Source organism: Marmota marmota, unplaced genomic scaffold (assembly GCF_001458135.2).
Source record: "Marmota marmota marmota unplaced genomic scaffold, marMar, whole genome shotgun sequence".
In the NCBI taxonomy this organism is placed as follows: Eukaryota; Metazoa; Chordata; class Mammalia; order Rodentia; family Sciuridae; genus Marmota; species Marmota marmota.
In genome coordinates, this window is record NW_025999932.1 from 14,650,977 (window position 1) to 14,673,705 (window position 22,729).

At 44.6% G+C, this 22,729-nt stretch overlaps 1 protein-coding gene across 2 annotated transcripts in view; it reads left to right on the top strand.

Moving 5' to 3' along the window:
* The first annotated feature begins 496 nt into the window (after positions 1–496).
* Abcc4 (ATP binding cassette subfamily C member 4) overlaps positions 497–22,729 on the top strand; it is a 188,251-nt gene continuing 166,018 nt past the window's right edge. Inside the window, exons 1-3 of one of the 2 annotated variants that reach the window (XM_015484155.2) lie at positions 497–644; positions 1,181–1,301; positions 12,938–13,162. In XM_015484155.2, the coding sequence (XP_015339641.1) occupies positions 589–644; positions 1,181–1,301; positions 12,938–13,162 (402 nt within the window). In that variant the 5' untranslated portion in view covers positions 497–588. The remainder of the gene's footprint in view (positions 645–1,180; positions 1,302–12,937; positions 13,163–22,729) is intronic. The other variant, XM_048800747.1, reaches the window with a different exon arrangement.

Consider the following 22,729-nt stretch of genomic DNA (forward strand, 5'->3'; position numbering starts at 1 on the left):
CCCTGTTAGGCCTCAGCAGGGATGTGGATTCTCTTGTTATCTGGTGGGTTATGATTTGCTGCTATCATTATTAATTTGGTTGCTCAGACTATCCCAAATTTGTCCTCTGGGACCTCTTGAGGTTGGCTCCTCTGTCCTCTGGACCCATTCTCGGGATTCCTTGAATGTTTCCTTTTTTATGGTGCTAGAAGATGTTCCTGGCCCGTCTTGTACCTTCTCTGCCCCAGCTGCAGGATCAGCCATTTCTTCCAGGAGCCCTGCTTCCTTTTAGGGGACAAGGGTAGTAAGAAACCTAGATCTGGGTGCTGGAATGCTCTCTGTTACTGGGGCGTCAATGCCTCTAGAGCCTCTCAGTGGATAGAGCTAGGGTATATGTGTGCGTATGTGTCAGCACACATTTATTTTTTTTTTCCTATAGATATGTGCATTTAAATAGCAGATTTTTGCAAAACTCACAGGGGTAGGAATCTCCTTAGACACACATGTGCAATTTGGGGTGTCTATCATTCTCCTTTTCTTTTTCTTTTTACCAGGTGGCTAAACCCCTTGTTTAAAATTGGTCATAAACGCAGACTAGAGGAAGATGATATGTATTCAGTGCTCCCACAAGATCGCTCCAAGCACCTTGGAGAGGAACTGCAAGGGTAAGCGGGAGGCAGTAAAGAGAAGGGTAAGGAAGACCGAGTGTGTGACTAATTGGGGTGGGTTTGGCCTTCCACTGGGCTTTTCTGGAGCCTAGTTCCCTGGACACTGCATTCCTCCCCTCAGGCTGTCCCTGGTCTTGGCCCACCTTGTGGTGAGGGAAACCTGTGTTTCCCGCATCTCTGTAGAAGAACAGGGAGCAGTGCCAAAGGCCCTGGTGGAAGCCTGAGGTCTGTCCCCAGAGCTGGGATTACCAAACCTGGTGTCTGACTGTCTGTACTGTCTGTCTTCTGCTTCTGAGGGTTTTGTAAATCCAGCAAAACTTGTTAGTAATCATTGTCCCAAGACTTTTCCCCTCGAGGCTTCTATTTTTGGTGCTCCAGTTTGTGCCACATCTCTCTCAGGAGCCCTACAGCCTGTGTTTGTTGATAGTTTCAGAAAGCCCTGCAGTCACCGTGTCCCTGTCCCTCTGCCATCTCCCCCATTTTGCCCCATGGCAGTGAGTGCTTTTCTTAACCCAGCTTGTGTTTCTTTGTAGGTACTGGGATAAAGAGGTGTTGAGAGCGGAGAAGGATGCACAGAAGCCTTCTTTAACAAAAGCAATCATAAAGTGTTACTGGAAGTCTTATGTGATTTTGGGAATTTTTACATTAATTGAGGTAAATTGAATATTTTTATACCCAGCTAAAAGTTATTTTGGTATACACAGAGTGGACATGATGCAAAGGATCAGTAATGAAAAGAATGGGGCCCATGGGAGAGAAGTGGCCAAATGGGTTTGAAAAGTATGTTGACATCTGAGTATAAAAACCACGTGTAGAAGCGTGATGCAGTTGCATTCATCATTGGAAGGGGTAACGACTTAAGCAACTGAAGTTATTGTATTTTCTTTTAACCAATTAAAATCTTGCATCACAGAAGGATAGCACCGTTTCATACCATGCTGGAGTAGTGTTGGTGCTTAGTAAATGTTCTGAATGCTAAGAGTTATCCTTGATCAAAAGAGGATCGTATGGCCTCAAGGAGATGCATCCTGGGGTTGGGAGTGAGTAAATTTGGATTGGAGCCCAGCATAGCAGAAGACATTTTACTGGTGTCCAAAAAACAATTGTCATCTCAGTCATGCCAAATCTGATAAATGCTTTTCCAGTAAGGTATTGTCACCTCTGTCTTCCTAAGTGAACAGAATTTGGGCCCCTGTACCTGGATTGGTTAACTGCAGAGGCCAGAGCTGGCCAGAGCTCCTGACAGCTGACCTGCTTCTAGTGGGCCCTCAGGCTCTGAGAGCCACACCTTGTCTGCAGAGGAGGTTCAGCTTCTCTTTGAATTCCTGTGAATTCATCAGCTCCCATCCTGGTCTCTTGTTGTTGGATGGATTGCTGGTTGAAGGTGGAGCTTTGGGAGCTGGGCATTGCAGAGAATGTAGAAATAGTTACTTAGTGGAAGATCAAGGACCTGTAAAGTCATGTGGATGGTGACCTTTTGTACCTCATAGATTTTTCCTTTGGGGTTCTCCAGTAAGACAGTGTGCTTCCTGGGGCTCAGTGGCAGGTAGCCTGCCAGTTTCTGGTCTGTGGCCTGTTGGAGGGGATGCTGAAAGTCTGGCTGGGTGACTTATGCCTATTGTGGCATTTTACTGCTGCCTTAGGGACATTAGAGGTCCTGAATGCATGAGAGTAGCAGGGGTGGAAGTTATAGTTCTAGAAAAGGGTGTTTTTTGATGCAGGAGGGTGGATAGTTGTCACATGTCTATTTGGTGGGGTAATGTGGGTGGTTCAGTTAATTTGACATGCATAGGGAGGTGTGGCTTCCACTGACATGCTCTGTGGATGTTAAAAGACATTGAGGCAGGAACAGGTGGGTGCTGGGCTCTGCTCTTCACCACTGGAGAAAACTGGGGGATCTGTCAAGTGATGGGTACAGGGATGAGCCTGGGAGATTGAAGTTCTCACTGGCAATAAAAGTGTCTTGGCCAGTGTTCCAGAAGGTGAATGCCACCTTTGAAAGGGCACCTGCAACCACCTGGAGGCTGTCTTGGCCTCATGGAAAGTGGGGCAGTGGGACTGACTTGGGGGTGGGAGATGGTGCAGAAGCCCCTCAGGTTTCCCTAGTCCATCTGCGACCTGTTCCAGGCAGCCTGGTGATGGTGCTACTACATGGTCATAATGAGTCTCAGTTTGAAAAGAGTAACAAGCTGGAGTTGTCGTGGCCTGCATGTGGGGTTTCTTGGCTAAGTGTGGCCATGTAGCCTCAGAGAGTGGCGTCTTTGGGAATCTCAGATCTGGGAGCCCTGGAGCCTTGGTATGTGCCCGAGGCCTACTACAGGTGTCTAGTGAGGTGTGGCAGGAATGGGTGGCGTCAGAGTGGCTGCACACAGGTGTGAAGTCATCTCTTGGACCAGACCTTGCTCAGCTACCTTGCTCTCTGGTTTTCATTTATTAGCAGGTACTTAAGAAATTGGAAACTGGTGATTTTGAAGGGCAGCCCATGGGGCTGGGTTTGAATCCAGCCTTTGGATGTCCTTTCTGTCACAGGACACCTGTCCTTGGGTGGGGTCTCTAGGTTCCAGATGGTGACCAGGTCTCATTTCAGAATGAGCTTCAGTCTTGCTGGGCAAGCTTTCTGGAGATGTGGGAACAGAGGTCAAGGCTGCAGAAGCTGGGTGAGAGGTGTCAGCCTCACTGTGGTCTGGGAGCAGCGATGTCACACCTGTCAAGCTGCAGGTGTGTGTGGATGCAGGAAGGCTAGGACTGGGTGCAATTGGTAGAATGTTGGGCTCTCCTTTAAGAGTTTGATTATTGTACAGTCATGGCAGAAAAGTGGGAAACAGAGAACATGGCACACATGGGGTTCATACTGAGGGGTACTAGTGCAGGACTCAGCAGGGGTAGTACTCAGCAGCAACAATAGTACTTGAGTACTGTTAGTAGTAGCAGCATATTCAGTAGTAATGACCATAGCAGTACTAGTGGTTTTAGTCATGATAATAGTACTTGAAAAATATTATGTACTGTGAACTGCTGTAGCACTTTATCAAATGACTTTTTATTCCTTTGGCTGACTCAGTGAGATGTGGTATTCTTATCATCCCCACTTTCAAGAGGAGGACCTTGAATGCTAAGTTGTCACCTAGTGTGCCCAGGGCCACACGAAACATCAATGACAGAGCCAAGCTTGGGTCCCAGCTCTTCTGATGTATGAGTCTTACCACCTCTGGACGGACTGATAGCCCATCTGGGGTTGTGATGCATGACTTGTAAACTTTACCTGCAGGGTCTCAGTGCCTGTTTCTTGAACCTGAGTTCGAGAGATAAGGAGTCTTAACTGCTGCCTGGAGCAGTGGAGCATGGGGGGAGGAAGTCAGATTAGGGTAGAGTGCAGGCTACCATGTCCCCTGGGGCCAGAAAGTTACAGGCAGTGCTAGAAAGTGGTGGAGCGTTGGTCAGGTCAGACCATGACTGTGCATTCAGGTGAACCAGCCTTTTCCCTTTAGAAAGCTGTCTTCCACCATCGCTGCCCCCCATGGCCGAGGCACATCAGCCCTCAGTTCTCAAACATCCACGCTGCGAGGACACCATTCTGGCTCAGCAATTTGGGTGGATGGGGGTGGGGGGGAGATAGCAACTTGGATAGCAACTTCACTGGGACTGAAGTCTGGGCGGGGCACAGTGCTCTGTTTTACTAAACCTTCAGTCTGCGTCCTGGAGTGGATTGTGTGTTTGATCAGCAAGGAGGAGGACAAACGGGTGGGTCACTGGTGGGGGTACTTCTTCTGTTCTGGTGTCTGAGATGCTCTGCTGTTCACGTGGTGGATGCCGGGCCTTACTTGGTGTGGTACAGGGCACTCCCTCTGCCACTGAGCTCCACCTCCTGCCTCCTGCACAGACTAATGTCTTGTTGGTTTGTGGTGTAAAATTAGACAGAGCCTGGCTGTTCCCTAGATGGGCAAGGTGATTGGCTTTTGATGCTCATTTTAACTTTGTGTATTTAGTATAATAATTGGCAGAACTTTTAGTTCCAATGCAGTGAGGTTCAGGGAACTAAGGGTCATCAGAGCTCAACTAGGTAAACTTTTCCTGCTGTCAACCAAAAGAAACCTGAATTCCAGTATAAATACTCTTATTTTGGTTGGCTTGCCTGTTAACACCACTGTTCTGGACAAGTCAGAGAGAAGTAATTTCTTGTGGGGAAGCTGGTGGGGATCTTGTTAGCATTTCAAAAATCCTTTCAGGTGCTGTTTTGGTTTTCTGTTGCTACAGCTCCTTACTGAGTCACACAGAGGAGAGGTTGTTGAAGCGGGCATGTCTCCTTGGCCTCTTGTGTCTTCTTACTTCCTCTGGTGGGCACAGCACTTATACAGCATCTCTGTGGCTCCTAAGCTGTATACTGTTACCAGCCAAATCATGAGCAAAACCTGCCCTGGGTACTTAGGGACCATCAGCAGGAAGAGGCAGCGTCATGGCCAGTCCTAGGGAAGCTCTGAGGTTGGGATTTCAAAGCAGTGCGCGTCTGGTCTTGTAAGAATGGGCAGCGGTCGCAGTGCTCAGATAAGTGGGTACAGAGGTGATGGTGAGTGTGAGCTCTCGCAGGCCAGGGCCAGTTGGAGCAGAGCAGGCTGAGAGTTCCCAGCACGACTGTCCCCTGTGTGCACCTCCAGGGGAGTGTATGGGGACCGAAGCAAGTCTTCACCTGCCCAGAGCCCTCGCTGTGAAGAGGAGGAATGTGGGGGAGACTGTGCTTCGAGACGTGAGGCATCTTGCCTGCTGGAGTGTAAAAGTTGGGGGACCCCGCCCACTCCTACCTCTGAAAGGCAAAGGTGGCAGGGCTGGGGTCTTACTCCCTGACCCTTAGTAAGTGATCTAGCTGGCTGCCCGCCTGGTCCAGGGACTTGGCCTTCCTCTAAGGCTTTGACTGTGATGCTTTGTGGTCTAGGTGGAGGCTGCGGGAGTCAGAGTAAATCCTCACTTTGGAACTCTGCTGATAGGCAGGAAGTCAGCAGTCCTGGAGATCCACAGTGATCCTGTGTCTTCATTCAGGGTTGGCTTCCCGATAGCCATGTCAGGCCTTTGCATCCCCTGCCCTTTCTTCCCAGTGCCCCTCACCTTCTGCCCAATCCAGGAGGCCAAGGAGTAGTCGCGAAGACCATGCAGTGAGGGAGAGATGGGAAGCATTGGGAAGGGCAGATCTGGTCTGCTCCGTACACCCCGCAGGCTCCTGGCACCTTACACTCACTTAGTAGTCATCACAGTGACAACCCTGAGTCATAAAGGGCATGGAATCCACTGTCTAATTCTTCTTTTTTTAAAAAATACAATACATATGTTACACAAACCAGGACACTAACAATTTTCTAATCAATTTGTCATCTGATGAAGAGACCATGAAGCAATCTTAGAAGAAAAAAAGCCATAGATTTTAATTCCAGGTCTGCCATCAACTAACTCTTTGACTTAAAGCAAATAAAAAAATAAAAAGTCATTAAAGCAGCTGACTCATTTGAAAAAGATTGCATTCATTATGGGAAGAAAAGAAAACAATAGGAACAAAAAAACTCAGCTTTTTTGAAAGCTGGCGTCTATTACTGAGCTGTATCCCCAGCCCTTTTTATTTATAAAATGAGTCTTTTCCTAGGACCTTTTTTTTGTTTTGCTTCTTGCAATGCTGAGGGTTAAATCCAGGGCCTGCCGCACACTGGGCACTCCCTCTGCCCCTGAGCTCCACCTCCTGCTTCTCAGGACTTTGATATAATAAAGGTAACCAACTCAGCAGGTTCTAAATATTTTAAAATCCTATTTTATATCTAAATAAGATACAAAATAGGACTGGGGATGTGGCTCAGTGGTCAAGTGCCCCTGAGTTCAGTCCCCAGTACCAAAAAAAAAAAAAAGTGATCAAGACCATGCTCATTTCTTCAAGATGCCACAGGGCACTTTCAGCTGCCTGGGCTCTTCTGAGGTGGAGAGGGCAGATTCCCATGCCAGAGCCTTCAGGTCTGGGAGAGATTGGGGTGCCCTTAGGGTCCTGTGGCCTGCAAGCAGCAGGCTTGACTGCTAAAGCTCAGTGTCCTCATTTTTAGACCCTCACCCCTGCATATTCCCTCTCTGCAAGCTCCTCACAAGGGCCAAGCTTCCTGTGCCGTTTTCTTTCCTAGGTTTTAAAGACCATTTCAAAAAACAAAAATAGCCTAGGATTATAAGTCCCTCTCTCCTCCTAAGCCCCTCTCTCCTCCTAAGCCAGTTTCAGTAGTTATCAAACCATGACCACGTGTGTGAGTCATCTGAAGCCTGCTTACTCTGTTTTGAAGATGTTCCCAGACAGAGCATCATTTTATCTACAAATGATTTTGGTATTTTTAAAAGATAGAGCGTTTCCCCTAGAAAACCGCAATGCAGTTGTTTTGCATACCCATTAATACTTTAATATCAATATCTAGCCAGTGTTCATCTCTCTTTCTTTCTCAGCCTACATTTTATTTATTTATTTACCTACTTATCTACCTATTATTTATTTCTGTGGTGCTGGAGATTGAACCCAGGGCTTTGTGCCTTCGAGGCAAACACTCTACCAACTGAGCTGTATCCCCAGCCCTATTCATTTAAGAAATGAGGATTTGCTCTGTTGCCCAGACTGGTCTCAGATTCCTGGGGCTTGAGCAATCCTTCCTCAGTATCCTGAGTGGCTGGAACTACAGGTGCTTACCGATGCACCAGGCATGTCCATGTTCATTCATTCATTAATTCATTTTTTATCTTTTTTTTTTTTAAAGAGAGAGAGAGATAGAGAGGAGAAAGAATTTTTTAATATTTATTTTTCAGTTTTCGGTGGACACAGCATCTTTATTTTATTTGTATGTGGTGCTGAGGATCGAAACCAGTGCCCCGCACATGCCAGGCGAGTGTGTTACCGCTTGAGCCACATCCCCAGCCCCATTTTTTAACTTTTTAAAATTTAATTAAGAAATTTTTGGGATGGGCTGGGGTTGTGGCTCAGTGGTAGAGCGCTTGCCTATCATCTGTGCGGCACTGGGTTCAATTCTCAGCATCACATATAAAAATATAGATAAAGGTCCGTCAATAACAAAATATTAAAAAAAATCGAGGGTACCAGAGATTGAACCCAGAGGCGCTCTATCACTGAGCTACATCCTCAGCCCCTTTTATTTATTTATTTTTTTGTGACAGGTCTCACTAAGTTGCTTAGAGCCTAGCTAAGTTGCTCAGGCTGGCTTTGAACTTGCAGTTCTGCCTCAGCTTCCCAAGTTGCTGTGATTACAGGCGTGTATACAGTTTGAATTGATATTATAATGGGTTTCTGATTGATATAGGTTGTATTGGTTCCTGTCTTTCTCCTTTTTTACTATTTTTTTCCCCCTTTAATTGAAGAAACTGCGGTGTTTGTCTTGCAGAGATTCATTCCTACAGTCTGGGTTGGGTGGATTGCGTCTCCCTTCCCATCATTTGACATGTTCCTTTGGTGCCAGGAGTTGGTAGTTAGACTAGAAGCTTGCTCTGACCGGTGTTGAGTTTGTTTCTTTGCGTTTGGCAGGTCTGTTACTTCATCGCAGGGCTGTGTTTCACCACTACCAGGTATCTAAGGTGTGGTTGTCTTTTTTGTGTGTGTAGTCAACTGTTTGTGATCATCGGTTAAGACCCATCCATTCATTAGGGGATTTTAGAATGGTGATATTCCAATTACTTCTTCATTTATTAGCTGGAATATTTCCATAAAGAAAAATTAGATTATTATCAACTTTTTGATTAACTCTTAATTTTCTTACTTTTTTTTTTTCCTTTAAAATAACAAGTGGTTCTCTAGCATTCTCCTGGGGCTGATGAGGTTTTGTTGTTTGTTTTGAGGAGCATCCTTATGGGTTCATGGATTTAAACATTTCTGATGTGCTTCAGTCCCTTGTAGTTACCATCTGTCTGCTACACTTTGGCCATCTCTGACTTTGAGAGCTGGAGGTGAGGTCCAGGGTCTTTCGCACCTACTCCAGCAGACCTTGCTAGTTTCCTCTTTCTGATGTGATGAGGTGTTCCAGCACATCCTGAAGAGTTTTTGCCCCAGCTGTGGAAACAGCCATTTCTTCAAACTGTCACAACCAGTTTTAGGGGAAGCAGTATTTGGAGACTCGTCTGAGCATTTCTGGTACTGGGTTGTTGTTTCTTTCTTTTTTTTTTTTAAAGAGAAAGAGAGAGAGAATTTTTTATTATTCATTTTTTAATTTTTTCGGCGGACACAACATCTTTGTTTGTATGTGGTGCTGAGGATCGAACCCGGGCCACATGCATGCCAGGCGAGCGCGCTACAGCTTGAGCCACATCCCCAGCCCAGGTTGTTGTTTCTTATAGAAAATAAGTATATATATTTAGAGACAATCATATCATAGGTTTATGTGAGTATTTCTAAATCATTCAGGACACTAGTATTTTTATGTGATCTCTTTATTCTTCATCTATTTCTCTTTTTTCTCCTCTTCTGTTTTCTCCTATGCCTAATGCAGTTCTCAATATCAATATAATAATTTGTTTTATCTTATAGTATCAATACTTCAATACTGTCATCTATTAATAGGATTTCTGAAAGATATATATATATATGTAGTTTGTTTTGTACTTGGGTAGGTATATTCTGCAGGGAATGTATTTTCAAATCATTTTGTGTAAAATTACTATCAATAGTACTTTTTTTTATTTAAACAACAACTGAATGGGTATACATTTGCTTCATTTTACTCTAAAGTTTAAGAAATGGCCTTTTGAAAGTTTATATTATTTTGTAATTCTGTATAATATTTTCTTGGTTCCAAACTCAAGTATACCAAAGAGGTTATTTTTTTAAATTTTTTTTTAGTTGTAGATGGACAGAATATCTTTATTTTTATTTATTTATTTTTATGTGGTGTTGAGGATGGAACCCAGGGCCTCACGCGTGTGAGGCAAGCACTTCACCACTGAGCTACAATCCCAGACTCCAAAGAGGTTGTTTTTAAAGAAGGCTGCTGTCCTTGTCCCTGGTTCCACTCTGTTCCCTCTGTCCTTTTAGACCTAACTTTAATAGCAAATTATGATTCATTGTTTAATTTTGCAAATACAGTCTTTTTTGAACATTGAATTCTCCCTACTGCGAAAATGAAGAGTCTTTGTTTCAAAGTTGAAACCTCAGGACTCTGGGTTCCTGTGGATTTTTGTGAGGGGATGGATGATGTGTGCCAGCAGCCCTGATTAAAACCCCTCTGTGGTTTTTAAGTTCTGCGCAGCAAGTATCTGGACCCCTCTAGACTCAGATGTGGGGATGGGGCGGGACAGGAGGATAGCAGTGCTTACCTGAGGTTGGTTTTTGTACTCCAGAACCTTCCAGGGAGGGGGAACTCAGGTCCTGCCCCATCAGCGGAATCTAAATCTGGGACTTAGTGGGTTCTGGGCTTCAGTGGTTTCTGCCCGTCTTAAACCTCCCTGGTGATTCTCACTTGTAGTCAGGCTCAAGACCCCGATTTAAAGATGACTTCAGCTATCTCTGGGATCTTGGTGTTGTAAGATCCCCAGGTTCACTGTATACCTTTTTCATTCTGGATCTTTCTCTACTCTTCCTATTACCTATTCCCTTGTGTCTAAGTTAACAGCCTATTCATTTTCCCCATAAAGCTCACTCTTTTCTTCTGTTTTTTACTCAAATGTGATTTTCTTTGGTAGCTTGTTTCTGTTTCTTGTGTTTTCTTTCCTTCTCATGGATCAGGGATGGTGGAATTGGGCAAGGAATGTCTCAAGTCCTTGGGGAGCATGGGGGAGCCCCTTATCCACTGGGGATGTGTCCTGTCAAGCCTATGATAAGTTACTCTACAAAGCCAGGCACATGACCCAAATGACAGAGTTTTAAGGAGACCCAGTGCCAGATATTCCTTTGAGAAATGCCTGCCTCTGAATATGTGGAGAGTGCGCAGAACCTTGAGTGATTGGGGCCTCGAGGGATCGTGTTGGATTCTTAAAGTCTCATGTGAATTTCACATTTGAGAAATTCTTGTGTAGAAATAAAGACTACGTTCTTTGTTGGATTGTGGGGAGATTCTTCTATAGGTCACAGATTCTTGTCCAAGATAAAAGATTTGTATGAATTTTGATCTGATAGCCAGAAAGTTTTAATTTGCTATATTGCAAGTATGAGAAAGAGTATTTTTCCCAGTTGTTTATTTCTTAGCAGTTGAGGGTTAGGATCAGGGATGGACAGGTCCGAGGGAGAGGGGGCAGGTGTGGGCCACAAATAAGACTCACTTATTAATGAGCCTGTTTGCTCAACTTGATGGTTACATGCTCTCTCTCAGTAGGAAAATTTAGATAGATGGGTAATAGTGACCTACTTTCTTTTGTACCCTTTTCTGCTTTATTCATTATTTTGTCTGCTGGGGGACATTGCTCTTATTTTCTGTTTGAATCACACCTGCATCAGAACTGTGCAACAGTGAGTTGTGGATTGCCTGAGAGGTTTCAGGCAAGTTTGGGATGGCAGAAGTTTCTGCTTCTGGTGGATGGCTCAGGTGTAAATGCTGCTGGCCTAGCCTGCCCTCAACCACTCCTGTGTGTGTACAGCTTGGCCTCTTTGCCTCTCTGTGTGCATCTGTGAAGTTTTGTCCCTATACTATGATAGTCTTTGGGCCCCACCATGTGAGGGCTCTCAGTCCCTCTAGAGTTGAAAGATGGGTTTGCTGGCAATGCAGCCGCCGGCCTCTGCCTTCTGAATATCTGGTCCTCTCACTCCTCATTCTTCAAGTAGCTTTTCCTTACTTGTGCATCCTAGACAGAAACCTCCATGACTCATGGAAGACAGCGGGGCTGGTGAAGTCAGCGTTTGTGCGTGCTGTGTGTGTACACAGCAGGACGGGAATGTGGGATTTAATGTCATGGCCCATTGGAGGGACAGAGATGTCTTCTATAAATGTTGTGACCCGGCACTGGTTGGTTGGGAGGAAAATGTGTGTTAGAGTTGTTTCTTTTTGTTTTGATTCTCCCTCCCTTTTCTGCGTGGGTTCTTCACTTCAGATAGACAGAAAAACAGCTGTGAAAAGCAAACCCGACAGTTGTCTGCCATGTCTGTGTTAATAAGGACGGGTTGCATGAAAGGAAGTGCTTGTTTCCTAGTCAAGTTCTTGGAAGATTTCCAAACTTGTGGCATTTTGTCTTTTGAGAAGCCAGGAGGAAATGATGTGGAGGGCTGCGTGTTTACTTTAGGTGACTTGGATTTGCAGTGTTTGATTTTTCTTTGATGGGGGGCCCTTACAAGGTGTTTGGTGGGGGGAAGTAGATTGTGGGGTGCAGTGGCCATCTGGCTGGGAGAGGCGCAATGAGCAGGTCAAGGAAAACTCTCGGGCCTCCGTGCATCAGGGCTCAACATGGCTTTGCTGTTTCTCTGCTTTTAGAAATTTATTTCTCTCTCTCTGTCTGGGAGGTCCAGGAGCTCAGTGGGGTAGGATTTTAATTTTTGCCTTGGATAGGACATGATAATATTTCTTTGAAACTGGCACCTACAATATAAGGCTGACCGTATCCTTTACCTTGACTTGTGCTGGTTTAACTTTTGACTCTACCTGCCTGAGTGGAGGTGGCAGTACCTCTGAGTTTCCAGTGGGTAGAGCCATATGGAAGCTGCACCCCTTGGGGTCCAAGAGCTGGGGAACCTGGAAAGCCTGGCTCCTTTCTATATTTCCAAGAAAAGTTGGACCCTTTTCTCTTGGATCTCCTGACACATGTTATTTGGGCTGAGCAAGATGGGAGGCTTCATCTGGGTTCCTGCCAGTTTGTGAGTTGATGCAGACAGGGCGAGCAGGAGATGGCATGAGTTTGTGCCTGGGAATAAGCCACTGGCCTTGCCCATGGGCTGGCTGCTGGGGTTTAGCGGGAGTGGCAGGCACACCAGGAGCTGGGCTGTCCATTGCTAGGCAGGTCCCTTTCCCTTTTCCTTTTTGGCCACCTTTTCCCCTTTTCATTGTAAGCCAAGACCTTTTTTTGATACTTTGCCAAACGCGTTTTAAATCACTGGTTATAATATTTATGAGCATCCACAGTTTACCGAGCTCGGTGTACCAAAGCTTGATTGTCTTTGAACTTGTAATTTTGACTTCAGGTTAAACTGTCAGCTGCTGTCTTAGAGAAGAAAGCCGTTCTGTGTTCCTTTTAGGTTAGGGATGAATGTCGCACTTTGTCAAAACGCTTTTTTAACATGCTAATAAAAGTAAAGCTTGTGTGGAGAAAGATTGGTGTGGTTTGTGTTTCTAATGAAGGCTTTTTTTTTTTTTTTCTTATAGGAAGGCACCAAAGTAATTCAGCCTTTATTTTTGGGGAAAGTTATTAATTATTTTGAAAATTATGATCCCACCGACTCTGTGGCCTTGTACACAGCTTATGGCTATGCCACGGTGCTCACGGTCTGCACGCTCATTCTGGCCATCTTGCACCACTTGTATTTTTATCATGTCCAGTGCGCCGGCATGAGGTTGAGAGTAGCCATGTGCCACATGATTTATCGGAAGGTAAGTGACATTCAGCGTTGAAACGTGTACTTCACCTGAGGCATTAGAAGCATTTTGGGAAGGTTTTATGAAAATTAAAAATTTACATAAGTAGAAGCATTTAAGGTACAATGGAAGTTTTCTATTGTTGTTAGGTCATGGCTGCTTGTAATACCAGGCTGATGCAGAATACAGAACTTATAATGAAATCTAGGCAAAAAGTCAATATCCAATGAACAACTTTGTCTTTACCTAACTAAATCTCATAGTTGTATTTATGGAAGTCTCATTCAAATTTTCATTCGCCTCAAAATTAATTTTCTTTAAAAGTGAACTTCAGGAAAAGTGCATCTCTGATCTTAAATCTAGGAGGAAAGAATGTCTTTGAGAGTGGGAATTATATTTTTTAAAATGAACCATGTGATTACATCCAATATAATTTTGTCAACTAAAGAAAATATAAATGGAATCCTGTTTAAAGACAAACAGTGAAAGCTAATTATGGCTGTTTTATGGTATTTAAGGAAACTGGTCGGAAGAGCACTTTCAATATTAAGAGTCTTTTAGTCGTTTTGAAGAGAACTTTTATAGTTTTTCCTGTCACTGGCCATTCAGATTGTTTGTTTTCCTTTTACTGCAGTTTTTATGATAAGGCCTTATTTGATGTGCATGGTGCTTTTTGTATTGAGAAGTCCCGTAAAATCCCAGAGTTTGCCCTGGCCGTGGTTGTTTTAAAGGGGGTAGGATTTCAGTTGTCTTTATAAAGGAGTCACCACTTTTATGAACTCCAGCCTGGGTATCTCTTTGCCCTGGTCCATTTGCTTTTGTGTTTTTATTTTTTAAAATCCTCATTTAAAGATGAATACAGCAATTTAAAGTAGAGCTTTTTGTACTTCTTCTTGACTCACCTAGAGCTTCTGGGTATTGTGAATTTTTTTCTCAGAGGCATGCACAGTGTCCTCTCCACGTCTGCCCCGGGTAGTCTTTTCAGGCTTGGAGTTGTGTGAGTGCTGGTGGCTGGGCATCTTATGCCTGATGGTGGGATCAAAAAATATACCCAGTATCCATGTTGGTGCCTGGAAATGGGAACAGTGTGCAGATGCTCTAATCGAGGGGCCTTCATTGTATTATTATTATTATTATTATTATTGGTATTGGGGATTGAACCCAGGGGTGCTTGACAACTGTGCACATCCCTAGCCCTTTTTATTATTATTATTTTTTATTTTGAGACAGATTCTCACTAAGTTACTTAGGGCCTTGCTATGTTGCTAAGGCTGGCCTTGAACTTGATCCTCCTACCTCAGCCTCCTGAGCTGCTGGGGTTATAAGTGTTTACCAATGAGCTTGACTTCTTCATTGTCCTGTGGTCATCACTGTCATTGTCATTGACAGTCTATTCCACTCCCTTCTGCCATTCAGAAGAATACTCAGTTCTCTATCAGTGGGCTCACGGTTCATCTTTCTAGCTCATGCTTAGTTCCAGTAAATACATGAGGATTGAGTGAGCACCTACTGTGGACACCCTAGTCGCTGGAGTCAGGTGTGAGGTACCAGTTTAGCCTAACAGAGCTCTTGCACAGGTGAGTTACTGTTCACCTGTTTTTCTTCCTCTTTCCACTGAGGCTTTGGAAGTAGCCTTTGGGAAATCTGATCCTGAAGGTAAGCAGCTCCCAGAGGTATTCATTGGCTAGCTAGATTATCCTAGAAGAATAGTCTCTTTACCAAGTCAAGAATTACTCATGGCTAAGTCCTATAAATTTCAGGTTAAGCCCTGAAATTCTAGAAACGTGAGAAAGGAGGGTTCCCTCTTGCTTGCCTTGGGTCTGGAGCCTTGCCGTGCAAGAGGGCTGCTTCCTTGGGCGCGGGTGGTGCTGCCGAGCAGCTGGGAGAGGCCCTTCTGCCCTTGCAGTTTAAGCCCAGGCCCCACCCTCTAATCCCTGGTCCTGGGAGAAATCTGGCTGAGTGTTACAGATGGAATGACTGCTGAGATCACTGTCCTAGTTCGTTGTATTGAATGATCTTCTGGGATGTATCACATGAAAAATGACTTGCCATTTATTTACCTTTCCACAGTTTTGGTACAACTACTTTTGGCATTTGATCCCTTTTTTATTATGGTAAAATATGCATGACATCAGATTTACCATTTTAATTTGTTAAGTGTACACATAGTTCATTGACGTGAATCATGGTCCTTGCTATGCAGCCATCGCCACCATCCACCTCCAGAACCTTGTCATCTTCCCAAACTGAAACCATACCCAGTAACTGCAGGTCCTCCTGCTCCCCAGCCGTCCCTGTTCTGCTCTGTGCCTGTTGGAATGCTGTAGACTGCTCGTGTTAATGGAGCACTTCAGGTAGCATGACATCTTCCAGGTTTACCCATATTGTAGCATATGTCACAAATTTAATTCCTGGAATTATATTGAACACACTGTTGATGTGCCACGTTGTGTTCGTCCATTCATCTGGTGATGGACATTGGGGTTGTTTCCATCTTTGGGCTGTTGTGAACAGTGCTGTTGTGAACATGGGTGTACCCATAGGTTTCTCTTTAAGTTCCTGAATTCATTTCTTTTGGATCTATACTCAGAAGTGGCATTGCTGGATCATGTGATAGGCCTATTTTTAATTTTTTGAGGAACTGCCCCATCAGCTGTACCATTTTATATTCCTGCTTGATCTCTGATTTTTTTTCTGTTTAACTTGAGGATTCCATGAAGAGAAGATTTCTTTTATTTGGGTCAGTGGCTCCAGGGGGGTGGTTCCTTAAAACAGCCCATAGACGTTTGTGGAGGTTCCTCAGGTCTCTGGATCGAGTCTCAGATTTTTTACCAAATAAAGGGAGCATGCAACACAGGCTGTTTTCCAACAGAATGGTGGTAAGGACCCTGGCTTCTCACGGCAGTAGTGTTTTAACATTGTACTCACTCATTTTAGAAAGTCTCTATCAGTCACTAGTCACATTTCCAGCAGGTTTGCTGTCATTTTTACACTGGGACTGGTGGCCTGCTTCCCAGCTTTACTTCTTCACTGGGACACAGAAGAGGGGGCTTGTCCATCCCCAGGCCTCAAAGGGTTACTTACCTGGCTTGAGCACAGGAGGTGGCTGTGATGGAGGAAGAACAGCCCCGACCTTGGCTTAGGCTGGGGTAGAACTGAGGCTGAATGCTGAAGGTGTGCACTCCTGGGAGGCAGACAACGGTCTCAGCACTCAGGATGGTCTTGCCATCCTGCTTCGTTTTATAAAACATGTGGGGCACAGAGATCCCCTCATCCCCAAGGCCTTTTGCTTAATCGGCTGTGAATTCCCTGACTCTGGGTCCAGGTTAGAGAACCATGATGGTTTCTGTGTTAGACTGACTTCTGAGGAGTGGATTTTGATGGTGGTTTGGCTTGTTCTGATCGCCAGGTAAAGCCAAAGTAGTCACGGAGCCTGCTGGCGCTGGTTTCGGATGCTCCTTAAGTGGAGCGGACATCTTGCCCAGCGGAATCAGCTTGGCTAGACTTCTTGTTCTGGATAAAACTGCTAGTCTTCACTTTCTTTAGAGTCAGTCCAAAGGAAGGTTTGTGGGAGAGGATTTGTCTTTCTCTGATTTGACTTCCAAGGTGAGCTGGCTCCCTGCACACAGTCTGCCTCCCCTTCGTCACTTATTGTGGATCTCCCCCAGTAACGTGCCCAGTGTTTTGTCAACATAAATATAGGATTTTCTCGGTGATTGTGGAAAGGCAGTTGGTAGAAGGTTCTGGCAGTGTCTGGGCCATATGTTATCATGTTTGTAGTTCTCAGAGAGGCTTAGTTTTGTTTTTATTTATAGCTAGTTTTAGTTCATTATAGATTCTATATTGCTTTTTATTTAGGCAGGGCAGTAAGAAACCGCAAATATTCAACTGACTTGGTCTTCCAAAACCAGCAATTTTTGCCTATTAGTCTCTGCTTAGATTTCCTTTCTGAAAATGTCTAGGGAGGATCACGAGAGTAGTGTCAAAGTGGAACTCTGTGGTATTTATGAAAACGAGAGTATCTTCTTTGGACTTTCTTTTCTAATGGTGTTTTCTTTTTTTAAAAAAAAATTATTATTTTTTAGTTTTAGGTGGACACACTCTCTTTATTTTATATTTATGTGGTGCTGAGGATCGAACCCAGTACCTCATGCATGCTAGGCGAGCGCTCTACCACTGAGTCACCACCCCAGTCCCTCTAATGGTGTTTCTAATATTCTGACAAAATTAGAATAACCTAGTAGTGTTTCCTACATTGTTTATAATACTTTATTTTTCTTCTAGAAAGTTTGTTTCTGTTTTGCTTCTGATACCAACATGAATTAGACCCGGGTTTTGTGAAACGTTAATCACATCAAAGGGCAATTTGTCAATCTAATTTGCTAGGGAAGATCTAAGAGGAGCTATTTGAATTTTCCATGGTTAGGAGTTGGAGCTAACAAAGCAAGTGGCTGTTTTTCAGAGGAAAGCGTCTGCTGCTGCAGAGTTGGGTCAGTTGCACCCTAAAGTTCCTCAGATATTTTTTCCTGCTCCGTGGGGGTGTGGTGCACATTATAAGAGCTCAGTGGCTCCCAAACTGTGCTGTGTATTGGATTCCCTTGAGGAAATCTTTAAAGCCACACTGATGTCTGGCTTTTAAGCTTAGATATTGCAGTTTAATTGGTGGTGAGTTTAAAAAACTCCCAGGTGATCCTAGTAGCCCTCACATATATGCTCAGCTTAACTCTATCACATGCCTTGTAACCAAGACTTTCCAGGTCATGAGGGTAGCATGTGGGTAGCATGGGGTTACAGGTTTCGCCCTTCTCCAGGTGAATAACTAATGCTGTTGAATTGCAGGGTAAGACTCAGTGATGGTAGTTGTTTCTCAACCCCCAGGGTCTTAGAATCTGGACTGAATCTCATCTGGAGGAGTGCCCAGGTGTTGAGTCAGGTGCTGGGCACGTCGTGGAAGACACTGGAAGGTTGGCTAGGGTTGAGATTGTAAGTGTGGACTCTGAGCAGTCAGACCTGAGTTCCAGTTCCAGTTTTGCCATTTGTTCAACTGTAAAATCTTAGAGAAGCCCATTCATTTTTCAGAGCCTCAGTTTCCTGATCTTTAAAATGGGGATAAATGTACCTGCTTCATGGGTTTGTTGTGAGCCCCTGAATAAGATAATTTCTCTAAAGCACAAAGCGCAGAAGAAGCACATCACTTAGGAGGTGGGGCACTGTCATCGTAGAGCTGAGGCTCTGGAGTGGGGGCGTTTTTACGTGCAGTGCAGTTTTCCTCTTCCTCTTTGCCTCAGGCCGGCTGCTCTGAGCAGCCTTGTTCTCATTTGTGCTCTGAAGGTAACAGTGCTCAAATCACGGTTGTGGTGAGGACTCACCGAGTCCCTCTGTGCAGAGCAGTTAGCACGGTGCCCGGTGTTCAGCATGTGTTCCAACCTTCCTGTTGTCTTATTATTGTCAGTCAGGGCTCAGTTCCTGCCAATACCCATAACTAGACAGAATGGCAGCCAGGGTGCTGAGCGGCGTATAGCCATGTTGCTTAAGGGTTTAGGGAAGGATTCTGTAATGGACTCTGTAAAGGATTCTGTAACGGTGCAGGGGAGGCATCTTAGGCAGAAGGGGCCTCGAGCGGGGGTGATGGAAAAGAGGAGAGGGTAGCACCACGTGTGCAAGGATTCAGGAGAGCACAGGAGGTCAGTCTAGAAGGGATCACTGGGTCCAGGTGGTGGAGGACCTTGATCTTGAGCTCATAGCAGTTGGGGTCACTTGACCTACAGAAGCAGTCACTGGGAGCTTTTGAGTAAGGAAATAAATGGCCAGGATTGTCACTTAGGAAAAGCATCTACTGGTGCCTTGCTGCCTGTGGCTGCTTATGAATGGGTAAGGAGTCCACATGGCCTTAATGACCTTGGTATCGGATCTGGGAGTTACAGTCTGAGTTTCTCATGGGCCAGCCATTCATTGGTTCATATTTACCATCTTGTTCATTTGGTGAAGCTTTGTTCTCACGAATTGGCTCTAGACATATAGCAGATTAGAGTTGTGGGACACGGTAAGGACATTGTTATCTAATAATAAGCAGAAATAAATGTTTAATATGTTAACTAATAGTAAACCTAAATATAGCAATTGTAAGTCTGGGGTATATGAAATACTGCTTAATATTGAGAGTTGATTGTTTTCATATAACTTGAAATTCTGTTTCTCTTGACTCCTTTGAGTCAACTCAGGAGGGTAGTTTACGTACATGTGTTAGTCAGCTTTTTGTGGCTGTGACCTAAATACCTGACAAGAACACCTTAGAGAAGAAAAGTTTATTTTGGCTTGCTGTTTCGGAGGTTCAGTCCGTGGTGGGCTGACTCCATTGCTCTGGACCTTAGATGACGTAGAACATCGTGGTGGAAGGACATCCCAGAGGAGCTTTGCCTCCATTATGGCAGCCAGGAAACAGAGAGGGGAGAGGGAACGGGCCACAGGGAAGATGCACCCTTCCAGGGCACATCCCAGTGACCAGCCTCCTCCAGCCCTGGCCCACCTGCCTATAGTCACCACTCAGTCAGCCCATTCCAACCAGGGTGGACTGATGAGGTTCCAGCTCTCATCATCCAGTCATTTCACCCTGAATGTTCCTGCATTAACGGGCGTTTTGGGGCACACCTCATATCACACCATAACTACACATTAAATGAGCACATGTTCAGTCTTGACCATGCCTGTGCGGTACACGGATATTGCTCTGCCATCAAGATCTGATCTTTTCTACAGTCCAGAATGTTCTGCTCTGCCTCTTTCCAGCCTTACCCCCTACTGCAGCTTCAGATGACCATTGATCAGATTTCTATCATCATAGATTAATTTCTAAAAACTCACAAATGAAAGAGAAGGGCTTTTGAGATTATTTTGATTACTTTTATTATTACTTTTAGATTGAGGATTGACCCCAGGGGTACATTACCACTGAGCCACATCCCAAGCCCCCCCAATATATATTTAAATATTTATTTTTTAGTTGTAGTTGGACACAATACCTTTATTTTATTTATTTTTATGTGATGCTGAGGACTGAACCCAGGGCCTTGCATGTGCTGCCACTGAGCTACAACCCCAGCCCCCCTTTTTAGTATTTTATTTAGAGACAGGGTCTTGCCAAGTTGCTTAGGGTCCTGCTAAGTTGTTGAGGCTGGCTTTGAACTTATGATCCTCCTGAGCTGCTGGGATCAAAGGTGTGTGCCACCCTACTCCGCATATTTGGATTATTTTGAGATTATTTCCTGCTATCACCTATGTCAGTGTTATTTATTTTTTTATTTAGTTTGTTTTTTATTGCTGACTCTGGAACACCCTTGCGGATTCAGTCGCATGTTAATGCTCTTCTGGCCTGTTTCTGAGAATTGGCTGTTAGAAGTAAAGCTGCTGTGGACAGCTGCTGTGGACACAGGTTTTTATTTCTTTGAGGTTGATACCTTGGAGTAGAATTGCTGGGTAAAATCCTGTGTCTTTTTGAGCTGCTTTGCTGTTCACATCTCTTCTTTGTGAAGCACAAAAGCCATAGTTTTTCATTTTTACCCATGAATTACAGTTGTTGGTGCTCTTCATTCCTTTCTGTAGCTCCCAGTTTCCATTTGAAATCATGTCTTTCCAGCCCGAAAGACATCCTTTGCCTTTTTTGTCATATGGTCTGCCAGAGAGGAAGTCTTTGTTCTTTGAAGGCTAGTCGTGCTGGATGTTGAATTCTGGGTCAGTAGTCTCTGGGCCCCCAGCCCACGCTTGGAAGATGTGTCCCATTTCCCTGGCTGCCTTGTTTCTGATAAGAAGTCAGTCATAATGTCTATCTTTGTTTTCCTGTATGTAATGTTTCTGTTTTCTCTGGAGAATGTTTTAACATGTTTTCTCTTTTTTACCATTTTTCAGGAGGATGATAATGATCCTGGGTGTGATTTACTTTGTATTTTTATTTTTGGGGGTTTGATGATGAGCCTCTTGGATCTTTCATTTGATGATCGTAAGATTTGGGAAATATTGGATCATTCTATCTATTGAAATTTTCTTTTCTGGCTTATCCTTAATGCTTTTCTCTTTCTTGGGCTCCTGTTACATGTGTAAATTCTAGTTCCCCAGCTCTGCTGGACCTTTAGCCTCTCTGTTCACCTCGTGATCCTCCACAGTCCCAGCTCTCTGTTGAGTCCTGGGTGGGTGGGTGCCTTTGTAGCCCACCCCTTACTTAAGGACTTGTTGCAAATCTCCCCACCCCTGAATTCTGGGACTCTTCGTCTCTGACACCTCTTCACTGTCAGTGCCCTGCCTACAGATGCCAGCTGCTGCAGCTGACCCCATCTGACCTGTGCTCCTCAGCTCAGCAGGGCTGCCGTGCCCTGCCCTACCTGGAAAAGTGGTCCCTTGGCTGAGAGCCAGGGGAGTGGGGCTGTTCACCTCTTGAGTATGTATCCCTTCTCTTAGGGATCCGTCTTGTATACTGCCCGTTACCTGGTGCCTGAAAACATCTGCCTCATAATTTTGTCCCCTTCTGTGTGGTTTATGGGAACATGGGAAGTGTGGGCTGGTCCGGTATCAGTTACTCAGCCCTGGTCAGATCAGTCATCCCTCCATTAGTTTAATATCCTGGATGTGTCCGGGGCACAGAGGTGTGTGTACAGGGCAGGGTGTGGTCCTGGGAGCTATAGGGCGAGCCCTCTTGACTTCCTTGCTGAGCAGATAAAGGATGAGTGCATATGCTAGGAGAGAGTCCCCCGTCCTATCTCCAGGCCCAGGTGGGATTAGCGAGAGCCCAGGTCCTGGGCCCATGCCAGATCTGCTGCATCAGAATATCTAAGGAAAGGTTCCGGAAACCCGTATGTTTTAATTTGTGTCTCAGGGAAAGTTTGGGGTGTGCTGTTGTAGAGGATAGTGACAGGGACAGTGGATTGGAAAGAGGGATGGGGTGGCTGTGGCCCCCTTAGCAAGTGAAAAGGCAACAAGAATCTCTGTTTTCCTTTTTCTGAGATGCATGCTGAAGATGATTCCTATGATTTATTTTTTATTTTAATTTTTAATTTATTTATTTATATATGACAGTGGAATGTATTACAATTCTTATTACACATATAGAGCACAATTTTTCACATCTCTGGTTGTATACAAAGTAAATTCACACCAATTCGTGTCTTCATACATATACTTTGGATTATAATGACCATCACATTCCACCATCATTTCTAACCCCATGCCCTCTCCCTTCCCCTCCCATCCCTCCGCCCTATCTAGAGTTGGTCTGTTCCTCCCATGCTCTCCCTCCCTATCCCACTATGAGTCAGTCACCTTATATGAGAGAAAATATTCGGCATTTGGTTTTTTGGGATTGGCTAACTTCACATAGCATTATCTTCTCCAACTTCATCCATTTATTTATATATGATAGTGAAATGCATTACACTGCAAATGCCATGATTTTATTCTCTTTTATTGCTGAATAATATTCCATTGTGGATATATGCCACATTTTTTTTATCCATTCATCTATTGAAGGGACATCTTGGTTGGTTCCACAGTTTAGCTATTGTGAATTGTGCTGCTATAAACATTGACGTGGCTGTG